This window comes from Enhydra lutris, unplaced genomic scaffold (genome assembly GCF_002288905.1).
Source record: "Enhydra lutris kenyoni isolate GAN:26980312 unplaced genomic scaffold, ASM228890v2 scaffoldscaffold37, whole genome shotgun sequence".
Taxonomy (NCBI): domain Eukaryota; kingdom Metazoa; phylum Chordata; class Mammalia; order Carnivora; family Mustelidae; genus Enhydra; species Enhydra lutris.
This window is the reverse complement of record NW_019154121.1, coordinates 29,583,773-29,597,356: the sequence shown is the minus strand read 5'-3', so window position 1 is coordinate 29,597,356 and position 13,584 is coordinate 29,583,773. Positions and strand designations below refer to the sequence as shown.

Here is a 13,584-nt window from a genome sequence, read left to right as displayed (position 1 = left end):
AAAGGGTTAAAGTGGCCCATCCTCAGAAGCCACAGGCGGTGAAATCCGTACACGGGGGTGGTCTCCCCCTTCCTGGGAGGCAGGTTGGGCTGGATGGTGCTGCCCTCAGCCGTGCCACGCGGACGGCAGCCGTCTGTCTGTTCTGCACCTCCGGAACAGCCCTACTGCCTGTCCCCCTTGCCCCGACCATAGACCACAAGTGCCACCTTCGGTCCCCTTGACAGGAAACGGGCTTCAGTGTGGGGCCTTAAGGACGGGCTTGCCCGGGAGCTGCCGTCCTCCTGGGCTGTGAGGTGGGGCATGGGGCTCTGTTGCCTGGGGGGCCGCAGCTAGCATCTCGTTTATCTCAGAGCTCTGGTATCCTCTTCCCGGTGCCTCCTATTTCCCACTTCTCTCTTTTTCCTTTGGGATTTGCTCCGTTGTACACCCTCACCTGGAGGAGAGCCCCTGCCTGTGACGCACCTTTTCCCTGGGCCGGATGCTGTGCTCGCTGCCGCCCCCTCCAGGCCTCACCGTGCAGTGCGGCTTTCCGCCGTAGGGCCTCTCTCTGGGCTTAGTCCCACCTCACTCAGCGCAGGCTCCTGTGTCATGTTCTCGGGGCGTTTACTTTCTCTCCCAAGCTAAGTCATAAACCCCGTTAGGTCATGGGTGTGTTGTGTCCTTTGTGTCTCTGTGGACGGAGCTCAACAAACTAGACACCTCACTGGGAAAGCCTCCCCATGAAAAGCCGGCCACCCTCCCGTGACCGTGTTGGATGTCCTGAAGGCGCTCTTCCTTCAAGGTGTCAAAAGCTAGACGAGGTGGCAATTATTTATTTCATGTAAGAGAATTTTCCGTGGGATTGCTAGCTGTGTTTTTTTCCTTAATTGATACCATTTATAAAAGTTACTTGAAACAGAATCTGTTCCGACCACTATTGCCAGCCTGAGGCCAGCGTGAGATCCTGGGTCCCGGTTGGTTCCAGTTGCTGCGTGGGAAAGGAGTTTAAGCTCGTCTGCGTGTGACGACCGCTGTGGGGCTGGGTGCTTCAGCGGCACGCCTGTGCTGAGCTCTGTGTTCATGTGCACACCTGTGGGGTGTTTGGTCAGACTTACAGCTTTGCGTGTTTGTGCTTCGCTTGTAGGAGAAGTACGAGTGCGCGTTGAAGAGAGCGAGCATTAAGATCGTGACCCCTGACTGGGTCCTGGATTGCATATCGGAAAAAACCAAAAAGGACGAAGCATTTTATCATCCTCGACTCATTATTTATGAAGAAGAGGAGGAAGAAGAAGAAGAGGAGGAGGAGGTAGAAAATGAGGAGCAGGAGTCCCCAAATGAGGGTAGTTCGGAGGGAAAATCCAGCCCTGCCAGCTCTCAAGAAGGATCTCCTTCAGGGGACCAGCAGTTCTCACCCAAATCCAACACCGAAAAGTCTAAAGGGGAGTTGATGTTTGATGATTCTTCAGACTCATCACCCGAGAAACAAGAGAGGAATTTAAACTGGACGCCTGCTGAGGTCCCACAGCTAGCTGCGGCGAAACGCAGACTGCCCGCGGGGAAGGAGCCTGGCCTCATTAACTTGTGCGCCAACGTGCCCCCCGTGCCGGGCAACATCTTACCTCCCGAGGTCCGGGGCAACCTCCTGGCCCCGGGACAGAATCTCCAAAGTTCGGACAGATCAGAAATGATCGCTACCTGGAGTCCGGCTGTGCGGACCCTGAGAAACATCACTAACAATGCTGATCTTCAGCAGATGAGCCGACCATCAAATGTAGCACACGTGAGTCACTCCTTAAGCAGGGATTTGGGAGTCGGGTTTTATGGTCTGGTTCAGCGTAGTACGGTTACGTTCCGCTTCTTCAGAACAGTTGACTTACCAGCAGTATTTACTCGAGAACGTGTTTTACAGTCATCTGCATGCGTGCGTGCGTGTGGAGTTCAGTGTCTCTTCAACTCCGGCGGGACACCAGTGCTGAGAGCGCTCGCCCTGAAGCAGGCTCCCACTCCGCCCGAACCCCGGGTTAGCGGCGGCCGCAGAGAGAGGCCTGGTGGTGACCCGGTGCTCCTCATTCGCTGACAGTAGATAACATAACCAGAATTACTCATTCCAGAAGCCTTAATCTTAATTGATAGTTTTGTGATTGGAGCTTGTTGATGCAGCATGGGTGTTAAAAGTTTTAGTAGGTGTCTTTCAATTTAAAACTGAAAGAACATAACTGAGATGGCGCATTGGCCGTGTACGTTTCTGCGGACAAATAAGAAAGACAAGACTCCCACCCTCGTTTCAGATGGAGGAGCACCGGGTCACCACGAGGCCTCTCTCTGCGGCCGCCGCTAACCCGGGGTTCGGGTGGAGTGGGAGCCTGCTTCGGGGGCGAGCCCTCTCAGCACTGGTGTCCCGCCGGAGTTGAAGAGACACTGAACTCCACACGCATGTGTTTTACAAATAGAAGACGGATTTAGTTTAAAATTAGATGGGGAGTTGGGAGGATGTAGCTAACCATCGCAGTCTAAGTTGCAGATTCATAGTGCTTCGGAGCCGTGTTGTTTGCGGTGTAGCTCTTCTCGTGTCGGGCACTCAGTATGCAGGTGGCTTCGAGATGACGATGTCTCCTGTGATGGAACAGTTCCGACTCGACGTTCCCAGCTGCCCTGTGCTCACAGCCCCGCTTCCCCCAGCTTCTCAGCTCGTGGTCCCCGCAGGGAAGGTGCCCCGGCCCTCCTGGCCTCCTGCAGAGTCCTGTTGGCCACTGAGAGACCAGCTGAGAGCACAGCCTTGGGCTCCCGGCTGTGGAGTGTATGTGGAGGGTCCCTGGGACCCTCCCGAGCTCCCTTTGATCTGGGGGTGGGGACGCAGGGGCAGGCAGCAGGAGGCAGACGACTGCTTGGACCCCGCTTGCGAGGGCAGACGGGACTTTATTCCTTCTTACCAGTCCAGTTTACCTGCTGGTTCCCTCTGAGAGTAAAAAAATACAGGTACAGACTTCAGAAACTCCACTGGCATCCAAGGCTGTAAAGTGATAAACTCCCTCCCGCCCCTAACTCCGTTTCCCTCCGGAAGCAGCCGCTGTTCCCGACCCTGCTCAGTGCTTCAGGCTCGTGGTCCACCCCGTGAGGACACGCAGCTGTTCACCCCTGGCCCCTCGTGGTGGAGGCGTGCGTGTGCGCATGCCGGGACCCATCTCCCTCCACCGCACAGGGTGTTCTTTACTACTTTGAAGGACAGCGAAGAGATTATCACCGTTACTTATGATTCATTAAACTGTTTTCTCTGTGTAGAGCTCCAGTGAGGAGCCTTTGCATGTGCGGAGAACTTGCGGAGCTCGGGCTCTCCCTGTGCCGCAGCCGCACGAGCCGCTACACTGCTGCTCGGCGTGAGGCCCCGGTGATCACGTTCCCCTCGGGGATCGTAGGACCTTCGTGTTCCGGAGCCCGTTTAAGTGGAGGACGTGTTTTAAGGTCCTTCTTGAGATTTCTTTGTAGCTGTGGCTTACAGTAAAGTTAAATTTCCAGAGTTTTATTTAAATGTCAAGTGCACTTTAAAAGTAGGGTCACGTTGTGTTTGTTTTTAGTAAAATCTCCTTGGTTGTTCCAGTTCTCTGGATCATCCGAGGATGGGGTCTAATTCTTGCTGTTGGAGCGTGTCGGAGAAGGAGCTTCATCGTGGAACGTGTGTCACTCGGCACCGCGCAGGGTAGTGCAAAGACCTGCCATCCCGTTCTCTGGCGTCTCCTGACTCCCTGTCCCATCCGCCCCAACCCCTCAGCTGGCACAGAGCACTGCGCTGACTCCCGTCACTGTGCGGCAGAAGGAAACAGAACAGAAACAGTCTGGCTAGTCGGGGTTTTCTGTGGATCAGTACACTTCAGTTCCATGTAAAGAGCCCCAAGTCCTCTTTGAGGAAGGCTAATTGACCAGCTCTACCGAGGATTCTTCATTTGCGAGAACACTTAGCATTTAAACAAACCTCTGTTGGTGTCTTTTCTGGTCCCAGTTGACGGAGTGTGCCAGCGCACAGGCAGGGTGACCACAGATGAGGAGGGCCGGTGGCTCTGGGGGGTTATCTGCTGCCCGGGTCGGTGCCTTCACTCGGGGATGGTCTTCATGTTGACTCTCACCCGGCTGCTTTTGTTGTAGGAAGGGAGCTGGGTTCAGGCCGAGAGGCTGCTGGGTCTGCTGACGTTCCCCAGAGTATCCCTGAGTTAGCAGAAGTCTGTGGAGCGTTGTGGAGGGAGAAGGGGTCCCGGTGGGGGCGCTGTGCGTGACTGCACGTCCCACGGTGGCACCCACACTCGTGCTCAAGCCCCCGGGAGCAAGTGGTGCCTTTGTTTTATTTATTTTCGCGGCCCTGTCACAGCTCTGTAGAGCACGTCAGCCGTACGAGGTCACAGGCTTGTCAGCTCCAGGTCGCGGGCTTATTTATGTCTTACTTGATCAAGTGTTGGCCTCAGAATGGGGGTCCCTGACTTTGTTGATGTTGGCGTCGCTTTCACGAGTGCAGAAGAGAAGTGCCGTCCTGTTGTCGGGGCTTCCTGTCCGTTCAGCCGTCAGGCCGTGTGCCAGACGCGGAGGGATCGTGAGGACGTTCCAGTGACCAAGGCTAATGACTTTGCCTCGTGTTTGTTTTCTAGATCTTACAGTCCCTTTCTGCACCTACAAAAACCTTAGAGCAGCAGGTGAATCACGGCCAGCAGGGCCACGCGAACGCCAACGCGGTGCTCTTCGGCCAGGTGAAGGGGGCTTCCGAGCCGCACCTGCCGCAGCCGCCGCAGCCCCCGCCCCCGCCGCACCCGGTGCTGCACCTTCCCGCCCAGCAGCTCCTGCAGCTCCAGCCGCAGCCGCAGATCGCCCAGCAGCCGTACCCGCAGCCGCCGCCGCACCCCTTCCCCCCACAGCCGCTGCCCTTCCCCCAGCAGCAGCTGCACCGGCCCCAGCAGCCCCTGCAGCCGCAGCAGCACGTCCTGCAGCAGCAGCTGCACCAGCTCCAGCAGCAGCAGCTCCAGCAGCAGCAGCTCCAGCAGCACCAGCTGCACCAGCTCCAGCAGCAGCAGCTCCAGCTCCAGCGCCTGCAGCCGCCGCCGCCGCCGCCGCCGCACGCGCCCGGCCAGACGGCCCAGGCCCTGCAGCACCCGGCGCAGCCCCCGCACCAGCCCCCGCACCAGCCCCCGCCGCCGCAGCCGCCCCCGCAGTCCCAGCAGCCCCAGCACCAGCTCTTTGGACACGACCCAGCCGTGGAAAGTGAGTCCCGGGCGGCGCGTCTGTCTTTCTCCCAGAAGCCGTGTGTACGTCGGCGCTGAGGGCGGGGGCGGGGAGGGGGGCAGGGTGCGGGGTCATGCCCGCGCCTCGCACCCGGCGAAGAGCAGGTGCGCGGCCTCTGCCACGGGGGACGGCGTAGCCCTCCACGTGGAGGGCGCTGTCCCGCAGGACGACCTGTCGTCCGAGGGCGCCCGGGGTTCGCTGCGTCGGTTCTGCTGTCAGATCTCACGTACAGACAGCCCGGCTGGCGGGCCAGCAACACCCCCAGACTAGTGCTCCGGCTGCTGCCTGACGTCCTGGCCGGGAGTGGCTCACGTCACACCTCCAGGTGGGACGCGGCGAAGTGAGCGTGTGTGTGCACGCAGACTCCCGTGTTCACGGGCTTCCGCTTCTCCTGTCTTCCTGTGCCAGTTCCGGAAGAAGGCTTCTTACTGGGATGCGTGTTTGCGATTGCCGACTACCCAGAGCAGATGTCTGACAAGCAGCTGCTGGCCACCTGGAAGCGGGTGAGTCGTGCGCGCAGAGGAAGAGCCTTGTCCCCAGCGCTCTGCCCCGAGTGTAGCCTGGACTTCACTCATCGGGGCGCCCTGCTCCCCCTCCCCCCATGCACGCAGTGCCGCTGTGCACGTGTGACGGTGTCTGCACTCACGGTCCCTGCGACCTCGGGCAGACGCTCCTGGGCCGCGGGGTTGTTCAGCTGTGAGGGGAAAGTGAAGCGCGCTCTCGCCCTTCACGGCATTTCAGCTCCTACATTCTACAGGGCACGAATTATTTGTATGTCCCTGTGGATGTGAGAATTAGAGGAGGGTTTCGGTGCCCTGGAGCAGGGACCGTGCACTTCTGTGTGCCTCAGTCCTGTCTCCAGAGGCCGTGCTGGAGCCCCTTAGCCTCTCCAGCGAGGAAGGGATCGCACATTCTCTCCTCGGGGAACTGTCGTGCCTGTAGTCAGCATTCTCTCTGGTGGCCTTTAAAGAAGAGAAGGTGGTACTTTTCCCCTCAGGGTCACAAATCCCCAACTGAGTTAGATTTAAAAGAGAAAAGCGAGTGTGAGTCTGCTTCACGTTCACCCGGGACACGTGTCCCTCGGAGCGTTCCTATTGTGTCAACCCTGCTCTGCCCAGCTTGCTCTAATGCGGGGGATACCACGGGATGCACAAGATGCAGAAGACGGTGTGTCAGTTGGCAAACTAGCCGTCCGTACAGGACTGACGAGGCAGGACGGTGGGTGCAGGGCGAGTCGTGAGACAGAACATCACCCTTTGGGTGGCGGGTCTGTGCCTTGGGATGGTCTGCGGGAACAGGTGATTCCTGAACTCCGTCCTAAAGGACAAGTGGGAGTGGGCGTTGGAGGGTGTCCCAGATGGAGCAGCGCAGGTAGACAGGTGGCGCAGGTGGGGCTGGGACAGTGGAAGGCACATACTCTGGGCTGGGGCATCCCTTCTAACGCCTCCTTTACGTGCTGTGTTGTGGACGCTGTGTTGTGGAGTCTTCTCCTTATAGCTATTAGAGCACAGGGAGACAGGGGAGATGTACATTTTAAATCACAAAAGTTGGATGAAGGGAGTACAGGGAAGTGATGCCAGGACCCTGTACTGGGGTGGTCGGAGGAGGGGGTGGGGCCCGTTTGAGAGTTACAGCTGCAGAAAACTCTTCAAAATAAAATCACGGAAGTGTTAGGAGGCCATGCGTAGAGACTGTCCTAAAAAGCAGTAGAATAACTCAAAGAAAAGCTAGAGAAAAATTTGCTTTTGTTTTGTTGGATTAAAGGATTAGCCCAGGAGGGCCAGCCTTAAACAGCAGGAGTGTGAGAGCAGGGGAGGTGAGGGCGGGGCACTCAGCACGGTGGGGCGGGGGGGAGGGGGACTCGCCACGTCAGGTGCAGCTCAGGGTTCTGAAGCAGGTGACCCCGGCTGAGAGCGGCGAGGACGGCCTCCTCAGCCTTCCACAGTCAGTGGGGTGAGGGCAGGGGCCATGTCCGGCAGATGGGAAGGTGGGCGGCAGGAGGAGCCCGCCTCTGCTGGGGCAGGCAGAGGGGTCCCCGAGGGGTGGCACTGGGTAGAGCGGGGTTGCCAGGCCGCTTGGTGGTCTCATCGGCAAGGGGTGTGTTGTACCATGTGCTGCTGTGGGACGGGGCCACCCACAGCGCCGTGAGTCGCGGCAGTGCTCGCTTCCTCGGGTGGGCACCAGGCGGCAGTGCTATAGGGGGGGGGGGCAGGGTTCGGGCTCCCTGCGGGCAGTGCGGTTGGGCGGGGGGGCCTCCTGGCTTGCCCCCGGGGCGCGTGAGCTGCGGCCCAGCAGGGAGGAAGCCCTGCCCGTGGTCATCCGTATCCCGTGGGGCTGGCCCGTACCCACGGAGGGGATCAGGCTCTCATCCAAGGGGAAGCACATCGGGGACGTGTGGGCCTCACTCTAGCTGCCGTGGAGTTCTCTGAAGGGCTTGGGAGCCAGGGGGAAAGATGTGCAGGACGGGAGGAGGGAGGCGGGAAGGCAGTTCTGGACCAGCCTGGGGAGGGCACGTGCGGTGGTGGACTCCAGCGCGAACGGTGATGTGGCCAAATGGGGGGGGGGTGGCCAGGGCTCTGTCCTGTCCTTGGAGGTGGGGGTACACAGCAGGTGCACCAGAGCCGGTGGCAGGGGAGGTGGCTGTTTCCGCAGGCCTCACCAGTGTGCGCGAAGGGCTAGAATAGTGAAGCTTAACAAGGAGATGAAGCAGGATTGCTTTGCGGGGCAGGTCTTTTTCAGCAGACGGCCACAGTCTCTCCGCTGCGCTGTTTGGACTCTGACACCCCTGGCCCGCCGTCTAATGCGCTCTAACGCCTGTGTGGCACAGAGCAGCGCCGTGCCCCCGCTCAGGGTCTGAGTTAACAGTTCGTGGTGTTCACCGCTTTCACGCTGCTTTTTCTTTTCTGCCTTTAAAGGAACGCGTAATGGCTCTTAACCACGGGGGCTGTTTGGTCATGTCTGAAGCAGGTTTTCATTGTCACACCTGGGGGGGCCCTGGGGCGGTCCTGTTGGCATCCAGGGGTGCGGCCAGCGTCCTGCACGGGCTCGCCCTCCGCGCCACGTGGGTGGTGCCAGGTGGGGAAGGCCCTGCTTCAGGAAGAGGGCGCTCCGTTCCTCGCTCCTCTCCATCCGGGGATTCAGATTCAGAGAGTGCTGGAGCTCATCTCACGTGGTGGTGCTGGACGGAAGCACCCGTAAGCGCCGCGCACCCCCTTCGGCGAAGCAGACTATGAAAACCGGTAGGGGTTTTGAGAGCAGTCTAACCTCACAGTCAGTTCTCCTCTGTTTTCCGGAGTACTTGCAGTTGAGGACAACTTTGGGTCTTGTGTGTGTCTAGATAATCCAGACGCACGGTGGCGCCGTGGACCCCACGTTCTCCAGCCGCTGCACACACCTGCTGTGCGAGAGTCAGGTCAGCGGGATGTACGCGCAGGTGAGTGGCCTCAGCTCCGACTGCAGCGAGGTCTGTCCCTTTCCAAGGATCATCCAGGGGTTCTAGAGTCTAGTGTCTTTGGAAAGGACTTTTGTCTGCTTCTGAAAGGGAATACGTTTTTAGTGATTTTCATCAATCTGTGCTGGGATAAATATGTTTGTGGACTGCTGGCCTCTATGTCTTTGAGCTTGGAGAAAGTGAAGGCGGTCCCAGGTGGTGTCAGGGAAGGGACACAGTCCTTTTACTCCGTCCAGAGCAGCACTGACCGACTGGGGGGCGGAAGCAGGATTTCCCGCTGTTGTGGGGCTGTGTACGTACGCAGGGCTGGAGGAGCGGCTCTAAGGCCCCGTGGGGCACAGGCTTTCTCCTGGTGTCACCTCGACTGTTCCCCCAAGTCTCTTCTCCTCTCCTAACAGTGTTGTTGGCAGACGGACAGCGGTCATTAGGTACATCATGAATGGCCACCCAGAAGCTCCTCTTAAACACTTTCCAACTGAAAACATAGAAGTGCTTGTGAGGGTTGGTTTCTCTCCTCTGTGGTTAATTTTAGTGGGTGGTTATATTTTTTCAGAAGAAACTTGTTCTCTTTGGGGCCCTCGGTGTTCTTAAGGGAAATTTTCATGTTGATGATCACAAACCTTACTTATGATCAAAGTTATTTTTAAGCTTGTTATAAAATGTGTTGCTTTTGTCCCCCGTTGCAGGCTGCTTGTGTGTAGGTGGCCCCATTGTTAGTTGCGTGAGAATCCGCCTGCCTCTGTCATTTGTCCCTTTGGTAAAGCCAGCGCTCGGTGCCCTGCAGTCCCCACAGGCCTTCCCACGCAGGTGCTGCTGTAGCTACACAGCCTGGCCGCTCTGTGCCTCTCCCGCAGCCGCACACACACCAGCCCGGCAAACCTGTAATCTTCTGTTTGGCAGGCGATCAGGGAGAGGAAGAGGTGTGTCACGGCACACTGGCTGAACATGGTCCTAAAGAAGAAGAAGCTGGTGCCGCCTCACCGCGCCCTCCACTTCCCGGTGGCCTTCCCCCCGGGCGGAAAGCCCTGCTCTCAGCACGTAAGGGACATCCCTTGGCGTCATGATCCTGTCCCGCCTGCCCGTCTCCCACGTGGGCCTCTGAGTCCCTGTCCTGGCGTGCTCCCTCCGATCCAGCTTGAAAGGGCCCTGTGGTGCCACTGTCTCATTGCCCGGGTCCCTTAAAGCCATCAGAGTCCCCTGCATGGAGCAGAATTTCACCGGGTCTCTCCAGCCTCTGACGCTACTTAAAACCCTCAAGTAAACCAGGCCTTGTGTGCTGGGAGCGGCCCTGCTGGCAGGACTTATCCAGGGTTGTGGGGTCTCCCACGTAACCTCCAGGTTGGGGTTTAGTGAGAACGAGGAACTGGCCAGTTCACGTTAACGTGCTTAGTGAGAGAGCTTTGTTCAAATGATCCAGACGGCATCCTGTTAACACAAGCAAGATTTCCCTGTGTTTGCTGTTGTGTTCACTGCCCCCCTCGCTTCCCCAGTGGTGACGCATGTCACCGGTGGACCGTGGACAAGAGGCTGGTTTGAACATTCACAGGAGGGGCGTTCCCGCCTGTGTGCAGGGACGCGGGTGACGCGTGGAAACACACGTGGGTAAAAGAGCAGGTGTTCACGGGTCAAACTGTCTCTGTGTCTTGGCCTTATTTGCTCTCTTTGTGCTTAGATTATTTCTGTGACTGGATTTGTCGACAGTGACAGAGACGACCTGAAGCTGATGGCTTACCTGGCGGGCGCCAAGTACACAGGCTACCTGTGCCGCGGCAACACGGTGCTCATCTGCAAGGAGTAAGCGCGGCCCTGGGGGCTTGGGGGGCTCCTGCAGGGGACCCCGGTGCGGGGTGGGGCTCCAGGTCCCGCAGTCCTCCTTGTTCCTGGTGGGAGTTTGAGAACCCAAGTCGGTCGGAAGAACGGCAGTGATCTTTTTGATAGCAGCAGGAGTGCCTATAAAAGGGAACAAAATTAGAGGAATCAATAAGATTGGGATTAAGTTAGGTGCTGGGCATAAGGTGAACTTAGTAAACTAGCAGATAACCCAGTGACGCAGCAGGAGCCGGGACGCGTCCTGGAGTCGCCCGCCGGGGGTTACTGGTGACTCTGCCGAGATGCCCCCGCTGTTTCTATGGTACTGTGTTGAAAATACATGTTATTTTGAACAGTAGGCAAGTCTAACACTTAATAAAATGTGTTTTTTTTCTAAAAAAAATAAAGACCCACCGGTTTGAAGTATGAAAAAGCCAAGGAGTGGAGGATACCATGTGTGAACGCCCAGTGGCTCGGCGACATCCTCCTGGGGAACTTCGAGGCGCTGAGGCAGGTCCACTACGGCCGCTACACGGTGTTCAATCTGCAGGAGCCGTTCGCCCCGACTCCGCACTTGGTTTTCAATCTTCTGGGTAAGTGGGGTTTCTCCGGCACGTCAAGGGTTACAGGGCTCCCGCCGTCTTGCATTTACCGGAGGCAAAGTACCTACGTGCCCTTAGTCTTCCTGTCGTGTTCAGTCCCTGTCATAAGATGGTCATTCAGACTCTGCTTTACTGTGCTCTCTTGTCAAGTTCATTCGGCGTGAGGTCCGGATGGCTTTAATCACGAGAGAGGTCCTCAGTTTAAGCCACGATCTCTCTTTGGGACAGACGCACCTGTCTTCCTTCCAGTTCTGAAATGAAAGCATCATAAAGATTCCTCGTCCTTCCTTGAAGCGTTCAACCCAGCTGATGTGTGGGGGACGTGCTGTGGTCCTTCACGCTGGCTCTCTGGTGCCATGGCCACGTGGTGGCGGTTCCCACGCCCAGCCGCCCGCCGCCACAGTGGGCTGTGGGATAGCTTCGCTTTGCACACCTGTTGCTGGGCTGTCGCTGCTGTTTTCCCTCATGCTCCTCACCTAGAGAAGGCTCGGCACGTTCACCCCCGCGCACTGTCCCCGCCTGCTCTCGTCCTGGAAGAGAAGTTAGCACAAGCGTAGTTTTGTCTTGTGTCCTTGATAAAATTGTCTACAAAGCCACCTACAAGTCTAAGGTTACCAGCCCCAGAAAAGGTTTTCACAAACAGGCTTTCCACATAAGCAGTATTGTTGTAAAATAACTTCTCTTTCTCTGTAGATGCTTGGAGAGTCCCGTTGAAAGTGTCGGCCGAGCTGCTCATGGTACGTCCAGTCTTTGGCCAAGTCGTTAGGCGGTCACTGTCTTAGAAAAATGCAGGATTTGTTTGTCGGTTAAAAACTCTCTGAGTAATTAGTCCACGTAACAAATGAAGGTTGTATCTCCCCACCTGTCATAAAACGTTTAGCCCTGGGTCCTTTCCTCCCTTACCTGCTGGTGGTGGTTTCCGTCCTTGGTACTTCTGTGCGGACGAGCACTGTTGGCTTCCACGCCGTGTGGCTGTTGGAAAGAGCGAGAAGGAAGTAGGACAAACATACATCTTATTTCCATCTCGCACACGGGCCGGGAGCCCTGATGGCAGCACTGGCAGCTCCGACGCACTCTGGGCCGCAGAGGAGACAGGAGGGGGCACCTGGCCATGTCGGGGGAGGTGTCTGATTCTGTCCTTGCTCAAGTTGGAATGCCGGTGACCGTCACGAGACAAGCCGGGCTGCCCTCCGGGTGGGGCGGTCAGTCAGGTGTGATGGTGGGACACGAATGGTGTTTTCGGGCTGTGTTTCCGTGGCATGTCTAAGTAATGCCACACTGTAGAACCTGGTCCCTGGTCCCTGTCACTGCTCACGTGCCTGCCACCGCGAGGACAGCCATGGTTTCCTTGGTGGGGGCCGTGGAAGTTAATGGTTCAGGGTTAGGTGCGTGTGACCGCGTGCACTCTGCTGGGTTTTTCCGCTGATGGACTTGCAGGTCACGTGGAGCTATGGAGGGAGGGTCGGTGTCCCGTGAGCCGCCGAGGAGCGTGCTCTTGTCAGGATTACGAGAACGCCTCGGCCTGCGCCCTGCTTCCTGACGATCTGCGGTGCCACCTGCACGTCTAACGTCGTTAGAAGCCACTGACGACTGTCCAGAGTGTTTCCTTCATCCTGATGATGTGATGACGTGGTCACGTGGGGTGGTTCCTTTCGCTTGAACTCACAGTTGTGGTTTTAATGAAACCTGAGCAGCTCGGACACCTGAGCAAAAGCAGATACTCTCCGGATCCATTTGGATGAGAGGGTCATGGTGGCCTCGAGGATGAAGCTGGGAACGTGGTCCTCAGGGAAGACCCGTCCAGGCCCCGCCCCGCAGACACCACCTTCCCTGTGGCTCCGTGCAGGCGGTCACAGCAGCCCGGTCACCCCGCTCGCGTCCCTCGCGTGTTTCTTGCGGCTGCTGGTCCATGGCACCGGGGACACTTGCCAGCGCCTGCCGATAGCCGAGGGCTGCTGCTTGTCGGGGTGCCGGGGAGGGCCCGTGAGCCCGGCCCCAAGTCTGACAGGGTGCGGGGGTCCCCGGGGTCGCCCGCGCCCACGCTGACTTGTGCAGGGGCCGTCTACACCCGGCCGCGGTGGTTAGAAAGCGGTCAGGAGGGGCTCCGGGCCGTAAACCGTAGCGCGTCTCTGGAAGTAGCTTTGGAAGCGCCACGGGCCGCCCTGTGACCGTCCTGTGATGCGCGCAGCCGGCGGCTCTGCTTGAGGGGCCGTCGGCTTCGAGGGGCTGTGACCGCAGTGACCGTAGTCCCCACAGTCCACCCTGGGACACGAGGCCACACGCGTGAAGTGAAAACTGCCGCGCGGTGTTGAAGCTGGGGGGGTGGGGGGAGGACGGGGACGCCCCGAGGGCCCAAGGGTTTGGGGGGCCTGGAAGGCGGGCGGTGAGCCGCACAGCGGCGTCTGGAGCCTGCTGCTGGCAGCGGCTCTCGTCGGGGTCCCGGGCGGGTGCTGGTGTTGCCGCGGTGTGGCGCGTGGCACGTGG

At 58.3% G+C, this 13,584-nt stretch overlaps 1 protein-coding gene across 2 annotated transcripts in view; it reads left to right on the top strand.

The window, feature by feature from the left end:
* LOC111154412 (PAX interacting protein 1) overlaps nt 1-13,584 on the top strand; it is a 46,299-nt gene that overhangs the window by 21,479 nt on the left and 11,236 nt on the right. For both annotated transcript variants that reach the window (XM_022513991.1, XM_022513989.1), the window contains exons 6-13: nt 1,124-1,759; nt 4,611-5,217; nt 5,647-5,741; nt 8,576-8,671; nt 9,590-9,727; nt 10,362-10,483; nt 10,907-11,091; nt 11,794-11,837. In XM_022513991.1, the coding sequence (XP_022369699.1) occupies nt 1,124-1,759; nt 4,611-5,217; nt 5,647-5,741; nt 8,576-8,671; nt 9,590-9,727; nt 10,362-10,483; nt 10,907-11,091; nt 11,794-11,837 (1,923 nt within the window). The remainder of the gene's footprint in view (nt 1-1,123; nt 1,760-4,610; nt 5,218-5,646; nt 5,742-8,575; nt 8,672-9,589; nt 9,728-10,361; nt 10,484-10,906; nt 11,092-11,793; nt 11,838-13,584) is intronic.